Source organism: Colletotrichum siamense, assembly GCF_013390195.1.
Source record: "Colletotrichum siamense strain Cg363 chromosome Unknown KSG_Cg363_contig05, whole genome shotgun sequence".
Lineage (NCBI taxonomy): Eukaryota > Fungi > Ascomycota > Sordariomycetes > Glomerellales > Glomerellaceae > Colletotrichum > Colletotrichum siamense.
In genome coordinates this window covers 758,918-782,237 of record NW_023501018.1, presented here as the reverse complement: position 1 = coordinate 782,237, position 23,320 = coordinate 758,918, and the positions used below count along the sequence as shown (strand labels likewise).

General features: G+C 56.2%; 8 protein-coding genes across 8 annotated transcripts; 5 read left to right on the top strand and 3 right to left on the bottom strand.

The window, feature by feature from the left end:
* Nucleotides 1-1,869: 1,869 nt before the first annotated feature.
* Nucleotides 1,870-5,076, bottom strand: IP5P8 (Type I inositol polyphosphate 5-phosphatase 8; the record flags this gene model as incomplete). Its single annotated transcript, XM_036639717.1, has 1 exon — nt 1,870-5,076. One exon carries the CDS (start codon nt 5,074-5,076, stop codon nt 1,870-1,872), a length of 3,207 nt encoding a protein of 1,068 aa, XP_036494329.1.
* Nucleotides 5,077-5,929: 853 nt separating this feature from the next.
* DCP1B (mRNA-decapping enzyme 1B) lies at nt 5,930-6,616 on the top strand (the record flags this gene model as incomplete). The annotated part of the gene is made up of 1 exon (XM_036639716.1): nt 5,930-6,616. One exon carries the CDS (start codon nt 5,930-5,932, stop codon nt 6,614-6,616), a length of 687 nt encoding a protein of 228 aa, XP_036494336.1.
* A 402-nt stretch (nt 6,617-7,018) lies between these two features.
* On the bottom strand, nt 7,019-8,194 carry hob3 (the record flags this gene model as incomplete). The annotated part of the gene is made up of 7 exons (XM_036639715.1): nt 7,019-7,413; nt 7,472-7,530; nt 7,583-7,730; nt 7,786-7,859; nt 7,930-7,975; nt 8,028-8,078; nt 8,182-8,194. 7 exons carry the CDS (start codon nt 8,192-8,194, stop codon nt 7,019-7,021), a joined length of 786 nt encoding a protein of 261 aa, XP_036494337.1.
* A 1,062-nt stretch (nt 8,195-9,256) lies between these two features.
* Nucleotides 9,257-9,901, top strand: pth1 (putative peptidyl-tRNA hydrolase; the record flags this gene model as incomplete). Its single annotated transcript, XM_036639714.1, has 1 exon — nt 9,257-9,901. One exon carries the CDS (start codon nt 9,257-9,259, stop codon nt 9,899-9,901), a length of 645 nt encoding a protein of 214 aa, XP_036494334.1.
* Nucleotides 9,902-12,542: 2,641 nt separating this feature from the next.
* Nucleotides 12,543-13,909, top strand: CGCS363_v007864 (Succinate--CoA ligase [ADP-forming] subunit alpha; the record flags this gene model as incomplete). Its single annotated transcript, XM_036639713.1, has 5 exons — nt 12,543-12,709; nt 12,827-12,855; nt 12,950-13,076; nt 13,149-13,237; nt 13,320-13,909. 5 exons carry the CDS (start codon nt 12,543-12,545, stop codon nt 13,907-13,909), a joined length of 1,002 nt encoding a protein of 333 aa, XP_036494335.1.
* Nucleotides 13,910-15,214: 1,305 nt separating this feature from the next.
* On the bottom strand, nt 15,215-16,036 carry CGCS363_v007863 (Ubiquitin-conjugating enzyme E2 1; the record flags this gene model as incomplete). Its single annotated transcript, XM_036639712.1, has 3 exons — nt 15,215-15,389; nt 15,448-15,719; nt 15,776-16,036. The coding sequence occupies 3 exons, from the start codon at nt 16,034-16,036 to the stop codon at nt 15,215-15,217; spliced, it is 708 nt and encodes a 235-aa protein (XP_036494332.1).
* Nucleotides 16,037-17,281: 1,245 nt separating this feature from the next.
* Nucleotides 17,282-18,311, top strand: CGCS363_v007862 (uncharacterized protein; the record flags this gene model as incomplete). Its single annotated transcript, XM_036639711.1, has 2 exons — nt 17,282-17,796; nt 17,861-18,311. The coding sequence occupies 2 exons, from the start codon at nt 17,282-17,284 to the stop codon at nt 18,309-18,311; spliced, it is 966 nt and encodes a 321-aa protein (XP_036494333.1).
* A 2,763-nt stretch (nt 18,312-21,074) lies between these two features.
* CGCS363_v007861 (26S proteasome regulatory subunit 4-like protein) lies at nt 21,075-22,552 on the top strand (the record flags this gene model as incomplete). Its single annotated transcript, XM_036639710.1, has 3 exons — nt 21,075-21,137; nt 21,192-21,998; nt 22,046-22,552. 3 exons carry the CDS (start codon nt 21,075-21,077, stop codon nt 22,550-22,552), a joined length of 1,377 nt encoding a protein of 458 aa, XP_036494330.1.
* Between the last annotated feature and the right edge of the window lie 768 nt (nt 22,553-23,320).

Sequence of the window (23,320 nt, the reverse complement as noted above, 5' to 3'; positions counted from 1 at the left end):
GAGAACTTGTCGCCTGCTCTGGAAATATTAGGATCCTGTCCCACACGTGTCATAAGTACTTTACCATTCAACTCGTACGTAGCCCACTACCAAACTCGCATACTGGTGAGATGCATATAAACCCCGTGAACATCGTTCCAACTCATGGAACAGACAATCGAGCATTGCGCTGCCCGGCTACTAACATTCATCGCAAGCCCACGGCAACCACCGACTGATCTGTTGACTGAACATACTTGACGCTTGGAATGGTCGGATGTTGTGTTCCGAACTTAGAAACCATTCTGTTTCTCGCGTATCCCTCCCACTGCCAAGCAAGACGACAACAGAACAGTACCACCAAGGCGTGAACTTAAGCTGTTCTGCGTGATCTTTGATTACCATGCAAAAGCGTTAGGCGACAGATCTTGCCAGCTTCACATTCATTTCGGAATAGAGGAAGCAATCAGATTTGCTTCCTGTACCTTCAAAAACAAGTTCGCTTGCCATTTTATACCTTCACAGGACGCTTACTGATTCTCGTGGTCTTCAAATCCCCAAGGGTATAAATATGGAAGCAGGGCATCAGTTAAGGATAGACCAGCCAATAATATCGCAAACCAAACGGGCGGCAGATCATCGAGGTCTCCAGATTTGTCTCCCCATCTCTTTAGGCTATGGCCAGACAGGGCAGATTGAGTCTCTGTAGACATGTCCTTGACCATTCGAGCTCACATCAGAATACCCAACAGATATTCCAAGAGAGATGAAGCAGGACACTGGCAAAGTCCTAACGCCGCGTCAAGTCAACGACTACCCGACTACCCGCCTGACGCCAACGCGCTGTCCATCGTCGCATGCCACGCGGCACATAGCACCCACTCTAATGAGACTGTATTGTCTACAGCTTTTGAAATTCGCAGTACCCACCCCTTTTATACCTGCAACTCTTCAGTCTCTCACACTCTCCCCCCTTCCCCAGCCATGTCTTGCCGCAGCCCGCTGTTGCCCCAACCCCCCGAGCAGCCCCCTACTGTCATCCTTGCGTGTAAGTACAAGTCTACGATCAACTTCAACTTCCAAAGCAAACACAAATGTGTGTGAGCTGTGTGTGTGCTTACCAAGCCATTCAAGCTGCTCAAGAATCAGCCACAACAAGATAACAACCACAACAACCGCAGCAACAGTAACTAATGGCCCGCCAGGCGTCGCGCCTACATCCTCACTCCGTCACTCGTCACCATCGACTAAGTATTCGCTCTCACTCTCCCCTGATAACAGGACACCAACATCCAATCAACAACATAGAGACCTCCTGTCCCGCCACAGCTCGCCCAAGCCCCAGCGCCCACACATGACATGAAGACGATCTGTGTACTCATCCATGAATCAAACAAAGATGCGATTTGAGCGCGCGCATTGCCCCGGCCTCCCATGCCATCGACTTCTGATGACCGAATTTATACCCCAGCATCCAAATATCTACTTGCACGCCAAGCTCCCGGCCGATTGCCGCTCCAAAGGAAATGACCAAGCACGTCTCGGACTACAAGATATATAGCGTATGTGTATCCACTCCCAGTACTCGCATAACAGTAACCCTCTCGCTCATGGTACGACGAATTGGGCTTACTCGGTGAGATCTACCGATCTCATCACTCCAGTCTTTGCATGGTGATAAGACTATGATGACGACGAAGACGACGACAACGACGACGACGACGACGACGACGACGACGACAACGACAACGACAACGACGACAACGACAACGACGACGACGACGACAACGGGGACGCCGGCACCACACTCGCAGAACAAATATAACTATCACAGACACGTGCACTCACTCAGGCCACATTTCCATTCATTCATCTAGCTCAATTGCCCGTTTATCCCTCCTCCAACGGCCTCCTCACGAAAATCTCCAAAACCCCCCTGACCCTATCCTCTACAGCCTTCTTCTCCTTCGCCGCAGCCGGTACGCCAATCCGACAAACCGCCCGTCCACACACCTCCGCGACCCGTCTCTCCCTCGTCCGCCGCCTCGCCAACGCGGCCTCCGCCGCGGCATTCCCGCCCGTCAACCGCCTGAAACTCAGACTCCGCCGGTTCGGCTTCGGCATCGTCAGCGCCTCTACCTCAGACCTCGAGATCGGCGCGAGCTCCGAGACGACCTTGGACAGCGTGGCCGTCAGAAACACGAAGGCGATGTTGTGGTTCGGTGCGGTGGCGAGGATGTCGAGGACGGCCGTCTTGTCGTCCTCGATCTCGGGAGCGGGGCGGGAGGTTGTGGCGACTTGCGGGATGGCGACCTCGATCTTGGCCCAGAGGGAGGCGGTGATGATGCCATCCGTGAGGCCTGACAGGAAGAGGAGGATGACCTCGGCGATGACCTCAAGGCGGTGCAAGGAGGGCGTCTCAACGGGGAGGGCGTCAACCAGGGGCTGGTCTGTGTCGAGGGCCTCGATGAGTGCAAGCACCTGCGCGTCGCGGGCGTCTCTATCCTTGAACAGCCACGCCGTGTCGTCGAACGGCCAGCCGGGCTTGTCGCCTGGGATAAGGTGCTCCTCAATCATGTTTGCGTCGGCGATGGCGCGGGAGGTCATCACTTCGACAGCCTCGGTTAGTTTGAAGAGCTCCTTGGGGGCCGCGCAGTGGACGTCGAGATCATAAGGGATCGAGCCTGAGCCGTTGGGGACCCGCGACCTGACGAACTTGCAGATTCCTCCGTCCGGGATGCGGATGAGTTCGTCGATCGATCTGCCGAAACATGTCGGGAGCCAGGAGGCGCGGACGGGGATGAAGTGGTCCCTGCCGTCTTCCACGCGAAGGACGAGGATCTCTTCCAGGGATGAGCGGCCGTCGTTAAGGGCTCGTACATGAGACATGTCGCTGACGTGAACCTCCAAGACAGCGCTGATTGTCTCCCCTGGTTCGAGTGTTACCTCACTGCCGAGGTCCGGCTGTTCTCCGTCTTCAACGTCGGCCCGTTTGAATGATGTTCTGAGCCATGACGGCGAACTAGACGAATCAGAGTCGTCCTCGATGGTGGGCGTCTCGACAAAAGCAAACTTGGCTGGGACGCGGCCGGTATTTGCGAGAGTCAGCGTGGCAGTGTGCCTACTGCGATATCCAATGTCGCCAAAGTCGACCGCTTCGCCAATATCCACCGCCCCCGTCTCATCCTTGGCCTGGAGATCGTGGTTATCCAAAATAACTGTGATAAGCGGCCGCCCCTCATTTTCGGCCCGGTCCAGCTCCTTTGCCACTTCGGCGTGGACCTTTGCTTTCAGGTCGGGCACCACGGCGTCGTAGTCAAGTGTGAAGACGGAAATGATGGGCTTGTGGTCCGAGGAGATGATCCGTTGATGTGAGGTGTAAAGGTCCAGCTGTATCCTATCAGTGAAGCCTTCTTTCGTTACAACTTCCTCCGGCTCGTTGTCATCCTCGTCGTACTCATCATAATCGACGCCAGCTTCGCCAGTCGGCGGAGGCTCTTCACCGTCCGCGTCTGGGTCGTAGTCGAACAGCACGCTCTCATCATCAGTCGCATGATCTAGCCCCTGTGCCGTCATCTCTTCGTCTTTCTTCTTCGCCTCCTCAGCATCCTTGACCATTTGCTCGTACTCCTCCCTGTCCTTCCGTGTGCGGTACAGAATTCGATCACACCAGCTCGGTGCCCTCTGCTTCTCGCTCGAATCAAACAGACTAATAGTCCCAACATCGTATTTATAAGACGGCAAAAACGTAATCGGCCCTTCCCGCCACCCGTCATGGAAGGCCTTCTTCTCCTGGATGATTCTCCGCAGCTGGTCATGCGGCAGCAGCGAATCCAGCGTCGCCTGCAATGAAGCAGGGTCATCGCTCGGGTCCGGCAGAAACTCGTCAGGATCCGGCAGCGAGCTCGCCGAGTCGTGCTCACTGGGCTCCGACGAGAGCGTCGTTTCGATAGTGGACGTATCATCGTCACTATCTTCCGCCTTGCCGCTCTTGGAGCTCTTCACTACCAGCACTTCGCCGCCCGCGATGACCTTGCGCCCCCGTTTATCCAAATCGTACTCTCCACGTGTATGCAGCAACAACAGCCGTCGGATATCGTTTCCAGGAAGCCCGTCTACCCTGAAATTTAGATCACCAAGCCAAAACGCAAAGTCCTCGTCGCCAATCTTCTCCGGCTCTGCGTCGTTCTCCCCGGCCAGGTTAATCGGGTCGAACTGCGTCCGAGACATAATCTGCCCGACATCCCAAAGTCTACGATCAAGATACGTTTGCTCCGCGCCGCTAGCAAGGTGGCAGTTGACAAAGACCATGCGCGTCGTCTCGCCCAGCAGCATCCTCGTAGTCACTGCGCCCTTGTTGCCGAGGTATCCAAACAATCCCGTGCCCACAGAGACGGTGCTCACGTTGCTGATTGTCGGGGCGACCTCCGGAGATGCGTACGCCAGGAGGCACAAACCTGACATTTGCTCTGCCGCCACAAGCTCGTAGCCGGGTGGCATGGCCGCTTCTAAAGCGTCCTTCCACTTGTTTATGGGCCCCGGGTCGGAGTACATTCGGTTCATGTAGTCCCTCGCCATGTTCAGGTCGACAATCTCCTGCAGGCCGAGCACATACAGGCCGATCTTGTCGCCTCCGACCACGTGCACGGCGTCCGGCTGGGTGGCCGTAGCCGCAGCCGGCACTGGTGACTTTGGGTTCGAATTCGAGATTGGAGACTTCGGATTCGACGTTGTCGAAGTTGGAGACTTTGGGTTCGAAGAGCTCTCAGCCACCTCATTGTCATCTTCAGCAGCGAGCTTGGTGTCCAGCGTCGGCGTGGGAGGGATGGGCGGGTTCGTCTCGACGGTCTCGCCATCGCCCACATTCAGCCGTGACAGGGCCGCATCGAGCCCGTACCCGTCCACGAACCAGCTCGCGAGGTCCTTGTCGGTGCCGGGGCACGCGGCGACGTTCCAGGTGCCGATCTTAACGCGGATGCGGTGCGGGCGGACATACTCTGCGCGGCGGGCGAAGACGGCACGGGCGAGGGACTGGGGCGTCGAGGTGAGGTCGACGGGGTCGAAGTTCGTCGAGGGGATGGTGTCGGAGGGCGCCATCGCGGAGGGCGAGGCTTGCGGTGCCTCTGTGTGTACTCAGAGCAGTGTTCGAACTTTGGGAAAGACGTTTGGAAGGGGTCTTAGATGCGGATATAGGGGGGGACAGCGGCTGCGCCGGTGGGCTCGGGAGGGAGCGTGTGGGTTGGGATTGGATGGTGGTCGATCAGGCCGGAGTCGTCCGGCGCATGATGTTCGTATTTTCGGTGCAGAGTCGTCGTAAGTGAGGTCACGGACCAGGATGGTGAGGATTATGCGTTGGGGAAAGGGAGGCCGGAAGACGAGACGGGAGCTAGCCCAAGGGTAGTAGGGATACCGGACGAGGCTGCTGCGAGGCTGTAGTGTTGGTGGTGGTGTTGAGAGCACTTCAATATAGGGGAATGAAATGTGGGAGAGGAGGAAAAGGGTCCAGATTGAAGAAAGGATTGAAGCACGAGGCGATGTGCCCAGGGATCTTGTTCTGCAGTGACAATACGTAGCAGTGACAGTCCAGTCAGTCAGTGTCTGTGACTCCGGGCGGCAGGGCGAGTCGGGCACTTTTCGGTGGGTGGCATCAGTGACGTGCATCCCTCCCTCGCTCCCTTTCCTCAGTGGCCAGTGCCCGTGTTTTTGGGGGTCACTTGGAATGACAGGGGGAGGCCCAGCTGAGGTCCAGCACATCCCCTCAGTATGAGATGCACTGCCACAGCCGGCATTGGCGGGGTGAGTGAGCTGCGATAAGATGATCCGGCCACGATAAGGCTGCCGGACCCACCTCAGAACTGACCTCATCCACGACCTCACAGCCTTACGAACCGCGCCTTCACACCTCGCGATTCCGTCACCAAACACCATCACCACCACCAGACAACACAAAATGTCCCGCCAAACCCCCCGCAAACGCGGCCACAACCGCCACCCCTCCAACGGCCCGCGCCCCGTCCAGTCCGACTACGAATCCGACGCCGCGCACTACCTCGACACCCACCCCGTCCCGGACCCGAACCCGGCCCTCCTCCACCGCACAAACACCGACCTCAACCTCTCCGTCCTGCGCCGCTACCTCCCCTCCATCAACGCCACCCTCTCCATCGCCGCCAACGCCGTCGTCTACACCTTCAACCCCTCCCTGCCCGGCTGGGACAAGACCGGCATCGAGGGCACCTACTTCCTCTGCATGCAGGACCCCCTGCCTGGTGTACCTGCGGCCCCGCGGGCGTGCATCTTCGTCCTCAACCGCCGCGGCCTCGAGAACGTCATCCTCGACCTCGGCGACGTCGCCGACTTCGAGGTCATGGACGAGATCTACATCTTCCGCCTGCGCGGCGCCGCCGAGGAGAACAAGGTCATGGGCATCTGGATCCACGCCGACAAGGACGACACCCGCGTCATGAACGCCGCCATGATCGGCGAGACGCTGAAGCAGGTCCGCGCCTTCCAGGAGAGCGGCGCCGCACAGCAGCTGCCGCCGCAGGAGGAGGAGCTCGGCCCCGCGATGCAGGCCATTGGGAGGAAGCTGAGCCTGAGCGACCTGTTTGGCGCGCAGAACGGGGTCAAGGGCTAGGAGCTCATGGTGCGGGATGCGAAGGCTAGAGGTGTGGAGTTGATGAGGAGGAGTCAGGGGTGGGAGGGCGCTGCGGAGTGGTGTAGAGGATAAAAGTCAGATTCACGAGCATCTAGTCTAAGGAACAAGACTACGAAGATGGATGCCAGCATTACGACAACGGCATAGAGATGAAGGGTAGGGCTCGATGAGATGAGCAACGGAAAAAAGCAATGATACCCATAATTAAGAAAAGTCATTTTTCATACATGAGAGAAAAAGGGGCAGGAGACGCATCCCTCCCTCAGTCGTGACGCAGGTCTAGGGGCCATCCTCTATTAATGAAATCCCCCCCAATCCCATTTCCGGCCGTGAACCGCCATTACCACATGAAAACGTCCCCAGAGCAGCCTAGCCGCAGACTCATACCGTGCCGCTGATGCTCAGCTCCCGAATCTCCTGCAACACCTGCTCGACCCGCTGGTCCAGGTGTCCCTGCGCGTACTGCTCTCTCGTGTCGGCGTCGAGGTACTGCTGCACCTGCGCCATGCGGCTGTACGCCTCCGCGCAGAAGCGCAGCTGGATCTTGACGAGCGCCTCGAACGACGGGTCGAGGTACGGCACGCGCAGGTCGATGAGCTGCGGCAGCTCCGTCGACAGCTGCTCGTTGAGCTGCTCGTACGCCGCCTTGGCCATCTCCATCTCCTTCTCGGCGCGCGGCAGCTTCGTCACGTCCTTGTCGGGCTTCTCGACCAGCTTCTTGACCTTGGCACGGAGGGCGTCGTAGTCGAGGAGCTTGTGGCCGCGCTTCTTAATGCCTGCGGGGTTATGGTGTTAGTATGTTAGCCAACGTGGTGGTGGGTCGAGAGCACGTACACTCGTTTACGTCGGGGAAGTATGCGCAGAAGCGGGAGATGGGTTCGAGGACGGCTTGTCTGTGGTCTCGTTAGTCGCTTACTTCACCGGCGGGGGGCCGCAAGCACGTACTGGTACGGTCCGTCGAGCGCCTTGATCGTCTCGGCGTCGAGATCCTCCACGGCCTGCTTGTAACTCCTGCTCACGCCGTCCTTGGCGCCCGAGTCGCCGTAGAACGCATCTATCGTCTCGGCGATGCGCATCTGGGACGCCGTCATGGCTTCAATCCGTCAGCCCAACCAGTCCACCGTCCTTCTTGGCGACACGCAACTCACCTCGCAACGAATCAAGGTATCCCTTCGCCTCCTTCTGCAGCCGTAACGATGCGGCCTCCATGGTTCTGAATCGTCTATTCAAAAGGAAATGCACAATCAGCAATTCGCTCTCGGTCGGGCGTGTCGCGTGTGTGTCGTGCTCACCTTTCCTCAACCTCGTAGTCTCGGTCGTTCGTCTTCTCCACATGCCCTGCCAAGCGTCAGAACCGATCGTCGGGGGGAAATGCCGTTGGATGACGAACCCGTCTTCATCATCACCTGCGTCGTCGCGCGGTTGACATTCTTCTTGAATCCTGCAGCCCGTCAGCCTCCGTTCCTGGCCAATCTGTGTTTCGCGGTCCCTCTGCGCGGAGGGGGTTTGGTTTCGTTCGGTTTCGCGAGTGGCGTAATGCGTACCTGCCCACGACATCTTGCTGGTTTCCTCTCACTCAGGCAAATCCACTTAAAAAAACACACAAAATGCCAATCGGGGAGTCGTGCTCGTTGTGCTGAGGTATTAATTCTCGCGTGTCGTCGTCGGGTATCTCTGTTTCGTGGTAGGTGCGTGCGTCCTGTGAGGGTGGGAGTTTGTTTCGTCGTCTGAGGGTTTGTTGTAGGTGAAGGGAAAGGGCGGCTTTGGTGGTTTTGATTGCGCGGACGAATCACTCAAACCCAGGCTGGGGAAACCCAACGACAATGGAAGACAGTGCAGTGCAGTGCAGTGCAACAGTGGGCAGCAACAAGCGGGAAAACCGACGTCAGCGACAGAGGCTCAGACTGCGCCACGTCCTTAGCGGCCTTGGCCCCTCCAACAGGTGCTGTGGTGTGCCTAGCGCCGGGTGAGCTGTGGCGCAGCGCTGGCCGCAAGTGCCGCTTTGCCGGGTCCACTCTGGTTGGGCTGCTTTTTTATGCTTAACAGGGCTGAATGTGAATCACTTCAAAGATTAGCAAATGAAGGAGCTAGCTTCAGTTGGAAGTGTCTCCAACTTCAGATTGTTTTGACTGTTTTGTCTTTACTTTACTGTAAGTGAGAGTTGCACGTGGGAAGATACTTTCTTCTCATCCCACTGTCCCTTATCCTATAGTCCCATGCAACACCTGAGAAAGCAAATCCCCTTTGTCCATTGCTCATCCAAACTATTTCTTCTTCAAGACTCCAGACTCTTGGTTGCCCAGGCATTTATCTAGGACCGTTTCACCTTCTCCTTTGTGCTGTCAGTAGCTCCTAGTGACGGTGTCAGCTTCCTTTTCAAAGTGCAGGAGTTGTCACCAGCAACAGAGCTATCCCTCGCTTACATAACTCATCCAGGAACCGCAAACCTTGTGCACAACACACACACCGGCCTTATGCAGCCTTATGCAATCTAGCCCCCACCTCTAATCGCAACCTCCAATTCTTCAAGCTCCAACCGTCACCCAAAAATCTCCAAAATCCCCGAACCCGAACCCGAACAATATTCATCCTCCACCACCACCGCAGCCGACGCACACGATGGCGGCCCCAAAACAAGCCGCCGCCCGCATCCTCCTCATCTCCCTCGGCAACCCGCGCCCCTACACCGACACCCTCCACTCCGCCGGCCACCGCATCCTCAAGCACCTGCAAACCTACCTCCCCGCCCAGCCCGCCTTCTCCAGGACAACCGACTTCAGCGCCGGCAAGGGCTGCCAGGCCTCCATCGGCGAGCGCTACTCCCTCCTGCAGTCGCCCACGCAGATGAACGTGTCAGGCGGCTTCGTCAATCGCGCCTTCGAGCGCGAGCTGCGCCGCATGGGTGGCCGCGTCGACCTGCTGCATCTTGTCGTCGTCCACGACGACCTCGAGCTGGGCCTGGGCGACGTCCGGCTGCGCAAGTGGTTGAGCAGTCACAGGGGCCACAACGGCGTCAAGAGCATCAATAGGAACCTGAAAAAGTCAGACTACGAGGGCGCGAGGTGGGCGAGGATATCGGTTGGCATTGGCCGGCCCGAGGGGCGCGACCGGGAGGAGGTTTCTAGCTATGTGCTTCGTCCCATGACGGACACGGAGACGCGCGCGCTTGATGAGGCGGTGCCTGAGGTCTTGCTAGCCCTGGCCGACTTTGAGAAGAAGCTGGAGGAGTACGCAAAGCTCCCCAAGTCGCAGGCTGCAGAATGAGGCCCGCCGGTGTGGTTCAAATGCTCGCTATGCATACTACGGCGGAGACGGCGTGCTGATGAATGGGCCTGCTGCGCCTGGATGCCATATCCATTGGCGGCTCCCTTGATGTTGGCCAAGGTCCTCCGTTTACATCAGCCTCCGATACCCGCCAAAATTCGGTCTTGGATGCATTACCCCTCCGCTCAAGCCTGGTCCGGTCCGGGTCGGCCGTCGAGCCACTTGCTCATATACGGCCCGTCAAGCCAATACCCGAGCTTGGCGTAGTAACTCCTCACACCAACACCAGAAATGACACTAATCTTCTCACTGCCATGCTCATCCCTCGCTATCCTCTCCGCCTCCTCCATGAGGAGGGTGCCGAATCCCTGGTGCTGGAACTTCTTCGGGTCGCGCGCATGCACCGGCACCGCCGTGCCGTATACGTGGAGCTCTCTGACGAGACTGGTCGGCTGGCCGACGAGCTCCTCGCGGTAGGTGTACTTCTCGGTACACTTGCGCAGACGCAGGAGGGCCACAAGGATGTCCTGCTTCGGGTCCTCATAGGCGAGGAACGTCTCCCAACCGCCGTTGGCCGTGTAGTCTCGTCGCACCAGCTCAATCTGATTCGGCCGGATCTTGTTCTTCACCTCGTTCACGCCCACCTCGCGCGTCCTCACGTCTCGACATGTGGTGCCAAAGTCCTTCATCCTCGCCAGCGCCAACTCGCGCAGATTGCCGTTCTCAACGCCGGAGGTAACCAGGGGCATGGGGATATCTCGCTGGACACGGTAGATACGGGTCCATGGTGGGATCAATGCCAATATCCTCGCGACTAGATCGATGAGCCCGTTTGGTGTGTAGTTCTGGTAACGTCCTGTGCGCCACAGCTCGTAGAGACCTGTGCCTCTGATAACAAGCGTCGGGTAAATCTTGAGGCCGTCTGTTCTGAAAGCGGGGCTCTCAAAGTACTCTCTGAACTGGTCTAGGTCTCTCTCCATGCCCACGTTCGGCAGGTCGGGCATCATGTGGCTGACGACCTTGAACCCGGCATCCTTGGCGAGGCAGAAGGTCTCGGCGACGGCAGCGACCGTGTGACCACGATTTGTGTCTCTCGCAACGTCCTCGTAAAGCGACTGCACTCCAATCTCCAGTCTCGTGCATCCGTACCGCAGCATGTCGGTCAGGTGAGGCTGCCAGCAGTAGTCTGGTCTCGTCTCGATCGTGATGCCGACGCACTTGATGTTGCTCATCTCGCTGGCCTCCACTGCCTCGTCCACGTTCGACGTCTGGTAGCCGCTCAGAGCGTTGTGCAGCTGTGCGATGAAGTCTTCTCTGTAAGAGACCGGCAGCGACATGAAGGTGCCGCCCATGATGATGTACTCGACCTTGTCGACGGAGTGGCCGAGGGACTTGAGCTGGTCGACACGGCCGCGGGCCTGCTCGAAAGGGTCGTATCGTGCTCGAATGGCGCGCATCGATGTCGGCTCGTATCCGGTGTAGGACTGTGTGCTGTACTCAAAGTCGGAGTCGGGGCCGCCTGGACAGTAGACGCAGATGTTACCGGTGTAGGCGATATGCGGACACCTGTGAGGCTTGCACATAACGGCGACGACTGCGATACCAGATGATGTGCCTGGGATGTGTCAGTCTAAGTCGTGTCGTTAGGAGTAAGAGAGACCCACGGATTGGCTTCGCAATGAGCTTCGGTAGAATATACTTCTTGTAGTGCTCGGGAATGGCCGCGATGATGGCTGTCAAGGGCGGGATATTGGCGAGCTTGTGCTTGCGCGCAAACTTGTTGCGCAGGGAGTTGAGGTTCAGATCCCTCTGGGGCTTCTTGGGGTCGCGGACGGCCTCATGGTCCTCGATCAGGGCGTTGGCGATGTCTGCGCAGCATCGCAGGAAGCGCTCGTTCTCGGGGGGCAGGTTGACGTTGGAGGTCCGCGTCTTGGTGACGGTGGCGGTCGCGGTCGCCATGTTGGGCGATGATGTGGGTGGTTAGATGGAAGTTCCGTTTCGATCCGCAATTTTTGGGGGGCTCGTTTCGTCCGGCTCGTCGTGGGGTTTGTTGTTTGCAATATCAATCTCCGCAAGGTCAAAGAGCTGGAGTCACCACTAGTCGCTGTCCCTCACTTTTGGGAAATTTTGGAGGGACCGTCAAATGCAGGTCGCTGGCGTGGGATGGTGGGGTAATCAGCCACACAATGAGAGAAAACGCACCGCCACACGTCAGACAGCAGTGGGGTGCTGACCGTGCCCCAATCTGCAGCCGGTTATTGGCCCGGCCGGATTATCCTGAGTGACCGACTGGTGCGGGTTTTCCCGGGCTGCAGGCCCCGTGGCTCGCGCTGCAGACCCGATTGTCTCGAAAGAGCTCGGTTCAAGTTTTGCTTGGTGCCAGTTCGACCCTTCTTTTCGGAAAGTGACGTGAATTGCTGCAGCTCCTCCTGTCCTGTCTCTTTTTACGATACCTACCTTACCGAGATACTCCAACTTTGCAGCATCTCGCTCTCCTCGGCCACTCTCCCCTCCATCCTCCGTTCTCCCACCGCCCCCCCACCGACTCGGTCTCTTTAATTGCGCCACACCGTTTTGTGTTGCGCATCCTTTCCTTCTCCTTTAAACGCACTTCCCACACGCAACCACACAGACGCCCAGCATGCAGTCCTTCTCGAGACAGATGCGCCCGGCAGGCAAGCTGCTGAACCAGGCCGCCAGACGGTCCTACAGCGCCGCCGCCGGCCCTTACACCAAGACCATCGACAACCTGCGCATCAACGGCGAGACCAAGGTCCTCTTCCAGGGCTTCACCGGCAAGCAGGGAACGTAAGTGGTGTTATCTTTGTCCGACGCCCGCCGCCCCTGGCTCGGCCGGCTGGCGATATCAGGACGCAACAGCAATGGTGTGGGCAAGCTGGCTAACACTTATCTCCCTCGCGATAGCTTCCACGCGCAACAGGCCATCGACTACGGTACGCGATGCTATTTCCGAACCGCAATTGCGCATCCCGCGCGTCTATAAAGACAATCTCCGAGGCTGATATCTTTTCTCCCCCACCCGTGTAGGCACCAAGGTCGTCGGTGGAACGAACCCCAAGAAGGCCGGCCAGGAGCATCTCGGTCTCCCCGTCTTCGGCAACGTCAGCGAGGCCGTCAAGGAGACTGGCGCTACTGCCACTGCCATCTTCGTCCCGTACGTCATCACGTCGCGAAAGAAGCTTGCTTGAACATATCAAGAGATCCGAGTTGACACCCCAGCACACAGCCCCCCTCTGGCCGCCGCCGGTATCGAGGAGGCCATCGCCGCCGAGATCCCCCTCGTCGTCTGCATTACTGAGGGTATCCCCCAGCATGGTACGTCGTGATACTCACCTCACATCCCACACCGAAGCTTCCCCACTTGCAAGCTCCGATAAGCTCACACTCACCTCGACAGACATGGTCCGCATCACCAACATGCTCAAGACGCAATCCAAGACCCGCCTCGTCGGCCCCAACTGCCCCGGCATCATCGCCCCCGGCCAGTGCAAGATCGGCATCATGCCCGGCTTCATCCACAAGCGCGGCCGCATCGGTATCGTCTCCCGCTCCGGCACCCTGACCTACGAGGCCGTCAACCAGACCACCCAGGCCGGCCTCGGCCAGTCCCTCGTCGTCGGCATCGGCGGTGACCCCTTCTCCGGCACCAACTTCATCGACTGCCTCAACGTCTTCCTCAAGGACGAGGAGACGGACGGCATTATCATGATCGGCGAGATCGGTGGTTCCGCCGAGGAGGACGCCGCCGACTTCCTGCGCGCCAACAACACCGTCAACGGCGGCAAGCCCGTCGTCTCCTTCATCGCCGGTATCTCCGCGCCCCCCGGCCGCCGCATGGGTCACGCCGGTGCCATCGTCTCCGGCGGCAAGGGCGGTGCCGACTCCAAGATCTCCGCCCTCAAGTCCGCCGGCGTCATCGTCGAGCCCTCCCCCGCCGGCCTCGGCAAGGCCCTGTACGACGAGTTCGTCCGCCGCGACCTCTTGTAAATCGCGCGCTCGACGTTCAGAACTCTCGATGAAACCATCACCTCCTGCGTGGGACGAAACCGTAAAGAAGAGGAGGAAAATACTAAGTGAACCTGTGTATGTAACATGTTAAAGAGACCTGTTTGAAGCGTGGTAGCAGTCCGCCGACGCGGTGCCCAAAGGCGCGCTCATCCGGGCGTGGAGGAAACGAGGCGATTTTCCTGCATCGTGTGTCGTATGTGTGTAACGTCGTCGAGATGTTTGCCGCCGCGCCGCTTCCCCCACCATGAAACTCGATAGACTGGAATTCGGCAACGCTGGGCAGGGAGGGAAATTCAAGAAAGAATTAGAGAAAATGCCCCGGTTTTTGTTCCTCGCGTGCGCCGTATATCGTGGAAGTGCCTTATATATTTTGCTGCTTTGGCGTCCTTGCCGACTGCTACACAAAACAGCACCCCTCCCGCATCTAATTCGTCCCGTCGTACGACTCCCCATACCGGGGGTGGAGGGGAGTGCCAGGGGTCGTCCGTCTCCGAACCCCGAGGGGAAACAATCACGCCTGGGCCGGCCCGACGCAGGTAGAAATATGGGGCGAGCAGACGCCGGATCAATGGATGCAGGCATTTGGCAGACACCTCAGACAGCCTTGCCTGACCTTTCACATTGTGAGGGATCCGTAATCGGGGAACGTGACCTGCAGCTTGGAAGCGCTGGATGCAACATTCCATGCATTGGCTTGATGCATTTTACACGATGAAAAGGGAGTGCTCTACTTTTGAAGCTTGAAATTTGGAGAAGCGAGAAACTAAAAGACGACTGTAAGAGTGTCCCCATGCGGTTCCAACTGTAAACTCCCTCCTCCTTTAACGCCATATCCGTGATGCAGGTAAGAAACAAAAGTCTCTGATGACTTTTAGCCAATGTCTGATGGAGGGAGAGTGCTCCGGCCGTTGGCCTAATTCCCGCCTAACCCCCGGGGCCGCCCTTCGAAACGCATGCCACGGAAGCTGCGTGTTTGTCGTGCCGCCATGAGGTTTGGGAAGACACAAAGTCCGGCAGCCTCGTAAGAAAAGAATATGTATGCCGAGTCCATGCGTTGCGGCACAGTCCTCTCCCCTCTTGTGCGTGAAAAAAAAGCAAGATCCGGCCTCTTCCCCGTCCGCTCGCCAGCCATGTTCGATGCCCGACCCGCCCTGATTCTATAATGTTAAGTGTGACTCCCTGTTCGATGCAATCCCCCTCTCTCCCTCATGTTCCATTTCACATTGTGATGCTTCCCCATCTGTGATGATGCAAAGTGATGTCGCTGTTTTCGGATCACGGGGATCATTGCTCGCCGAGGAGCCGAGCCGTGATATCGCCCATATATGCTTCCTCCAGCTCGTAGTCCTCCCCGCCGTTGCGGTCGATACCCACGAAGACGAAGGCCTCGACGACGGCGTCGACTTCGAAGCCCATGTTCACGAAGCGGTCGACGAGGTCCTTGTTGTAGCCCATGTACCTGTGTTTTCCACTGTCAGTCGGATGTTCCATTCTGCTCAAACATCAAGCAAACCCACCTTTGGGAGTCGTCGCCCTTGGTTACGGCCGCCTCCTGGCGGTACTTTGTCGTGTCAAAGTCCTTCGAGGGCGCGCCTGCGTGCAGGACGGCCCACTCGTGCGCCTTCTTCGCGAAGGCCTCGGGGTTCTCGAGCATCATCTTGGCGACCTCGGCGTCTTGCGGGTCTTTGGGGTTCGGGAACTCGAGGAGCATGCGGAGGGAGAGGAGGGCTGTCTTGATCGTCTGGACGGGGGACCAGCCGGAGCCGAGGGTGTCGAGGCAGATTGCGCCCTGGTGGGGGAATTTGGTTAGCTGACGCCACGAAGGGAAGGGGAGGGAAGATATACGGTTTGGGAGCTGACGTTGGGGTGCCAGATCTTGGTGTCGAACTTGATGATGGGCGACTTGAACGGGTAGCTGTCTGGGATCTTGATGTCGACCGTGTACTGGCCGCCAGCGTAGGGGGTGTCGGGGGGCGCGGGGAAGGTGCCCTTCAGGTGCAACAGGTTGTTCTCCTGAATCGGCTGGGCGAAGACGCCAGAGTTATCCTGGTCGCTCCTGATGTCGCTCAGCTCCTTGAGGATTCGCCTCTCCTTCGGGCTCGACATGGTGGGTGGCTTAGTTATCTGATGATGGAATTGGGTATTTGAACTGCTGTTGCTGGTATTGATGCTGTCTCTCACACCTGTCGTCGTGCTAGATGTCTTCCCTCAAAGACTCTTCGTGGGGATTCGCAGTTAAAAGGTGGTGAGGTCAAGTGAGGCGCACTGAAGTGTTTGGGTCTGGTCTCTGCAAAGCGGGAGGTGGAAAGATGGAGGGCGGACGTGCCCCTCAGAAAGATAATGCTGGAATGGTCCGTGCGGACCGGCACTAACATTAGCGCCCTTGCACCCGCTGGAGGGGAAGACCTGGAACGGGTCTGTGGGGTTCGGAGGGGTTCTGGAGCATATGTCACTGGTGCTGTCATGTTTGAACGTCTTATTGCAGCCAATTATTATGTGCTGCACAGAGCTGAGTACTGATGGTTGATGGTGATTGGGCTGCTATATTTAACGAATCAGTGAAGATTGACATGTCAAATGAGAGCAATTTTCTGCTTTGTCTTGTTACATGAAGACTCCCAAATCCTAGATGAAAGAAGTGACAATAAGGATCCCAGGGACAAAGGGACAGGGAAAACAATAAGAGATCACAAACACAACAGGAATAACTGAGAAGAAGATCTGCGATGGAAGTTCAGTTATTTTCTCTAAGATATCTATGCCAAGTAACTGATTTAGGAACCTCGAATACTACCACAGCAAGTGGCAAGACCAAATTTTGAGTGCCAGTATGGGTGTTGTAATTACAGTACTTATCTCTCCTCAATGTACAAAGTCCCCACGGCCCCAATCGTTCGAACTTTCTATTGAGAGAATTTCTTCCTCTGATCTAGCTGCGATATCATGGACGTTGAAGAATGCCCGCATGTGTTTGTGTCGGCTGCTAAAGTTTAACCCCGACGCCGTATACTTACAAATATGTGATGTACCTGGGTGATGCCCTTCCAACTGTTTTGATCAAGATGCCCGCATATTTCCTTGATGAGCTTCCTGCATTTATGGCTTCACTTAATTCTAACCTTGGTTCAATTGCCGCTCGCCCCAAGGTTGTGTGGCCAAATATTGACGGTTGAGGCTGTCGGAGACCGTGTGTGGGCTGAAAATTCAAACCCACCATTGTGGTCTGCTGCGAAGTTTGTAACCCCATGACCCAGGTGGCTTATTATTCAATATTTAAGCAGCTGTGACGGATCACTTTCCGGTACCTCCCAAATTCATTCAACATTCTCCTCTAGTATCATCATCGCCAGCATGCCTCGTTCAGCAACTCAGACCGTGGAGGGTGAAGGCCGCAGTCCTCCTCCCTCAAATCATCTTCCATACTGGGACATCCTAGATTCCGACATCAAAGAGAACACAGAGGGTCCTTTCAAATGGAAAGTCTCGTCCTTCCACGTCGCCCCGGGCTTCCAGACCCGACCAGCGGCCTCACCTTGGCGTCTCTTACTCGTGTCAATGTTGATTGACCCGCATCAGGAAAAGACCGACGGCACTTTACAATCGTGGGACGACGAGGAGGATCATCTAGTGCCAGAACCGTTAACACGGCAGCCTCTGAACAGTCCCACAAACAAGGCTAACCAGAAATGGGTCCGCCGAACTGTGTTCGCAGACGTAGCACCCCAAAAGTCTGACGGCATGTTTTGCGTTGGCAATCCCGAATGCGTTGGTAGTTGGCTTATAGCTGCCTACGTATGGGGAGAGAGCCAAGAGTGGGTAGACAGCGTCGATATCAGACGCCTGGCAGCCTTCTCCCCAATCATACGGTGAGCCACTCCCGTCCGCATCTCTAATCCGACGCGTAGGGAACTCGGCTAATCTTAGTCCCAGCCACGATGTTCACCACCGGGTCGAAGAAAAGGGCCCAGATAACCTCATTCTTCATCACTGGGACCTGGTCTACCAGAAGAAGGTATCCAAAGATGGCAAGTCGCGTGATGTTGTCGATGAGCCAGTTGATGACGAAGATTACGGGGCCTTTACGACGGCGACATTGACGGGAAACCTTGCATCAATAAACCAAAACCTCAGGCAGTTGAGGATGAATGAATCCCAGGTTCTTAATGAGAAGCGACAGCGGCCGGGGTCGTGTCCGTGTGCGAGAGACTCGTCATATGTGATAGTTGACGAGGCTCCTGTCAATGAGTCTTCTGAGGATAAGTCCATCGCTCCGACAGCCGATGAAGTTCACATGAAAGAGTTTTTTGAAGACGAGGCCGTCGTGGTTGAGAAGCTTGAAAGCCAGCCTAAGGCTAGAGGTGGAACCTGTACAGTAATGTAGCCGACAACCTTGTGGATTGTTTACTTCAATCTATCAGCTTTGATAATACGAGACTTCTTCTTGCAACTTAAAAGAGAAATTCAGCGAGTGGATGTAGTAGTTTCCAGAGGCATGATACAATATCAACGAGAATGGAGTGGTAACGTATGAAGGGGCTGTAGACCCGGATTCGCCCAGCAATCGTAGCATAAGGTATGAATCTGTAAGAAAGTAGCAAACAATTTTTTAAGATTATTCACTGGATCTACGAGAGTTTGCTAATGGTCTTGCGATGCCTTTGCCAGCTCTTTAAGAAGCGCTTTTACGCGTACTACATACCTCGTAGCATAATTGAAGCTTTAATAAATCCCACCAACGTCAGCCTTGCGAAGCTACCACAAGAGTTCATCGTTGTACATGACTGGCTAATATCTTGGAGTGACCCCAATCGCAAACGTGAAACTGAGAATATCTCCCTTAACGCGCTTTTCAGATCATGCTTAATTAGGACTAACGGCTTCAATATGTCCCTCAACTTCCCTTTCATGAGGGATCTTACCTTGACACACAGCCTCAGCATGTACTTCGGCTTCTCTTTCAGGTAGCTTTTGGGCGGTTGAACTAGGCTTTTGCCTTCCGCCGCTATCCAGAATGTCGCAGAATGCGTTAATGTACGCTCTGAGTTGATCGGAGAAAATTCTAGGTTCTGCGCCGACCTGTTCCCTCTTCTCCGCATAAGACTTTGGTTTTGTACGCAGGAGATCGACTAGCGTGATCGAATGTCCGGCCGATATGCGCCGAAATTCGTACATCTTGTACCAATCCTGACGATGTTTGGTACCTGAGGGGGAGTCAAGCAACCTTTCATGAAACTTGTGGCTGGAAATGTCAGTCAACCTTGTTTTACCGTTGGAACTTGCATTTTCTTACCAAATACAATGCGAAGACGCTACGAGTCACCCTATATCCACGGTGTCTAGCCACTCCTCGCTCTCCCCCCAGAGATAAGCAACAACCAGCCATTTCCCGTTGCTTTCGTGAGATTGGCTGGAGGTCGGTGGTGAAAATAGAAACCGGCGGCCCCATCTCTGCTGTTGCTTGCCATAGGGAGCAATATCAGAAGGGCGTTGGAGGGCTGCTTTGGTTTGTGGGACGGGATGCTCGGCCCATGGCCGAAGGCTTATACCATGCATCATCTGATGTTGAAGGTCCATCAGCATGAATCTGAGAAGCAGACACCACGGCGAGTTCTCTTGCTTGAATGGGTGATCAAAGCCTGGGGCCACATGATTGGAGGAAATCATCCACGGGAAGGGTTTGTCTTTGTCGTGACCGTGGGGGGACTTCTCTGCAGTTGGATGTCGGACGTTCCACCACGGACGCTGCTCAATCGGAGGGGGTTGTCCTTCCCATTGTGCGGTTCGATATCCTTGACGAGACATGGTGTTGTGAGTGACGAGGATCAGTCCGATGTGGAAAGTCAGAAGAAGTAAGGTATGGTACACAGGCGGTCTTTTATCGTCAACTAATTTGAAGTTCTAGCTAAAGAGGTGCTGGATATTTATTCGGGATTTGCAAGTCTTACGGTCAGTTCATGAAACCTTGTTTACCGCGTGACTCTTGTGGATCTATCTTCCGTAACCTTGAGGGAAAGGAAATGCTTCATTTGTACCCCTTCGACGTCACGCGAGCTCATCGACGCTCCAGTGGCGAGGCTCCGGGAGTGGAGGCGCAAAACGATTCGCTGGGTTAGTTGCCCTGATGCAAGAATGCTAAACCACGATGGCAAGCACGGAGTTACCGAAAGGTTCAGAACCGGGCAGGCCGGCTTGAATGGCGGACTCCAGCGTCAAATGAGATATTACAGGGGATGTACAAGGCGTGCAGAGGCTTTTTGGATTAAATATCGTGCCGTCACGATTCTGCGTAAATATTGAGGAGGTGATAAGATTAAGGTAGGTAAGGAAGAGGTAAGCAAAAGGAGAAGTAGGTAGGTGGTGAAGTGAGTAGATAGTGAGGTAGATAAAGGGAAGGGTAGGTAGCAGGAAGAAGTAAATATAGAGGAGATAATAACAGACGATAAAGGACGACAAGAGTAAGGACAACAAGAGCGACAAGGACAGCAACGAAGACGAAGAGGGACGACGACGACGGACGACGACGACGGACGACGACGACGGACGACGATGATGGACGACAAGACCAAGGACAATGAGGACAAAAAGAATGACGAGGACGAGTCACAAGAGTCAGCAGCTTGTAGATCTGTCGAATGACCACCACAGGGTGTAAGAATTGAGATAAATGGGCAGGTCTACATAGTAGAGTAAGCTTCGTTCAGCTTCCGTGTTCTGGGTGCCGGCCGCCCTAAAAGTGGAGAAGCCGGCGCCGAGGGACGGAGCATCGGGTCGCACCTACCTCTAACCTTGGAGGTGACTAATCAGTGTGGGAGGGCACGTGATTTTGGAGCGTTCTTTCCGGAAAAGGGATAGCCCGAGGGAGGGAAGCTGCGCGTTCCTCTGGCGCCTGCCGTGGAGGGTCTGTGCTCAAGGAAGGTACGAGGCAGGTACGGCCACCAACGTGCTTACCTACGCAAGACGCAAGCAGTAGCAGCCTCGCACCTCGTCGACCTCTACCCTGGCCTGGTCGCTCGCATCCACCCAACTCCATCATCATCACGAGCTCCCACCACCACCACCACCACGCCGTCCATTTTTTGCTGTTTACTCACACACGACACACACAAGAGCCACAGAGACGACGGACGACAGCTAGAGAGACGCCATGGGACAGAACCAGAGTGGAATGGGCGGGGGAGGCGACGGCAAGGACGACAAGGACAAGAAGGTACGTTGAAGTGAATCCGATCATCAATTATCAATCTAACTGGCATCTCTACAGAAGGAGAAGCCCAAGTACGAGCCTCCCCCACGCCCTACCACCAGAGTCGGCCGCAAGAAGAGAAAGGCTGCCGGCACCAGCGCTGCGGCCAAGCTCCCGGCCGTCTTCCCTACGAGCAGATGCAAGCTCCGCTTGCTGCGAATGCAACGAATCCACGACCATCTCATCCTCGAGGAGGAGTACGTCGAGAACCAGGAGCGCCTCCGCAAGGCCAAGGCGGCTAAGGAAGGAGCTGCCGTCGGCCCCGAAGGCGATGTCGACCGTCTCGCCGATGAGCGCGGTCGGGTCGATGACATGCGTGGTAGCCCAATGGGTGTCGGCACGCTCGAGGAGATGATTGATGACGACCACGCCATCGTGAGCAGTACTACTGGTCCCGAGTACTATGTTAGCATCATGAGCTTCGTCGACAAGGATCTGCTCGAGCCTGGTGCCAGTGTGCTGCTTCACCATAAGAGCGTCAGCATCGTTGGTGTCTTGACCGACGACGCCGACCCTCTCGTCAGCGTCATGAAGCTGGACAAGGCACCCACAGAGTCATACGCCGATATTGGTGGTCTGGAGACACAGATCCAGGAAGTCAGAGAGTCGGTCGAGTTGCCCTTGCTCCACCCCGAGCTCTACGAGGAGATGGGTATCAAGCCGCCCAAGGGTGTCATTCTCTACGGTGCTCCCGGTACCGGAAAGACCCTGCTCGCCAAGGCAGTTGCCAACCAGACTTCGGCCACCTTCCTGCGTATAGTCGGAAGTGAGCTCATCCAGAAGTACCTCGGTGACGGTCCCCGTCTCGTTCGCCAACTCTTCCAGGTACGCACAATCACTCTCTGCTACTGTCATATTACTAACGTCACTAGGTTGCCGGCGAGAACGCCCCCTCCATCGTCTTCATTGACGAGATCGATGCTATTGGCACGAAGCGTTACGACTCGACATCCGGAGGTGAGCGTGAAGTCCAGAGAACCATGCTGGAGCTTCTGAACCAGCTCGACGGTTTCGACGACCGTGGTGACGTCAAGGTCATCATGGCTACCAACAAGATCGAGACGCTCGACCCTGCCCTGATCCGTCCCGGACGTATCGACCGAAAGATTCTCTTCGAGAACCCCGACCAGAACACCAAGCGCAAGATCTTCACACTGCACACCTCCAAGATGTCGCTCAACGATGACGTCGACCTCGAGGAGTTCATCTCGCAGAAGGACGATCTCTCCGGTGCCGACATCAAGGCCATTTGCTCCGAGGCCGGTCTGCTTGCCCTGCGCGAGCGCCGTATGCGCGTGCAGATGGCGGACTTCCGGTCTGCTAGGGAGAGAGTCCTGCGCACTAAGCAGGAGAGCGAGCCCGAGGGCTTGTACTTGTAAGAGTTTCACGTGTATGACTGGCATAGATAGAGACGGACGAGGACGAGGGCGGACGAAGCCGGACGACGGCGGAGACAGACAGCTACGATAGAGATAATAGCAAGCATGTCTGATGATAGCCCGCATCGTGCATGACAGTGATGCAGGCGTGGCCTTTTGAAAGGGTATAAAAGCAACCAGCTTTGGAAGGACTGAGAGGGAACCGAGAGTCCTGCGAACTAAGCAGGAATCTGAGCCGTTTCAAGTTGGCACCAGTCCCTTCCAATGCTCATGGGAAACCCAATAGAAACTATACTGACCTTCGAACTATGGTGTAGATGCACTCACGAGATGACAGGGACAGACACAAACACAAGCCTCCCGGCACACTCTCCTGCTTGCGGCACGAACCTACCAAGGCCACGACTACTCACTCTCATAGACATGTCGGAAGTGCTCTCTGCCTTCCAGTACGGGGAAGGATGGCCACAGCAGCTAGAGTCCGTCGGTGGCCAAGCAGAGGACAAGCAGCACCCCGGTCATCGAGGACGAAAAAGGACGCGGACAAGCTGTCACTGTCTTTGCTTGCAGAGCAACAACTCCCTCCAATCACCAAGCAGGTCTATAATAAGAACGAACAATCTCGACCTTAACCGGCCATTCAACTACCAGCCAAACCATCATCACCAAAACGCTCGCATGCTTCCGAACCGCCTCCCAAACCATCACTTACTAATACCCCTCAACCCCAAAAACTCACCACGGGTCTAGGCCGGGCAGAATTGACCC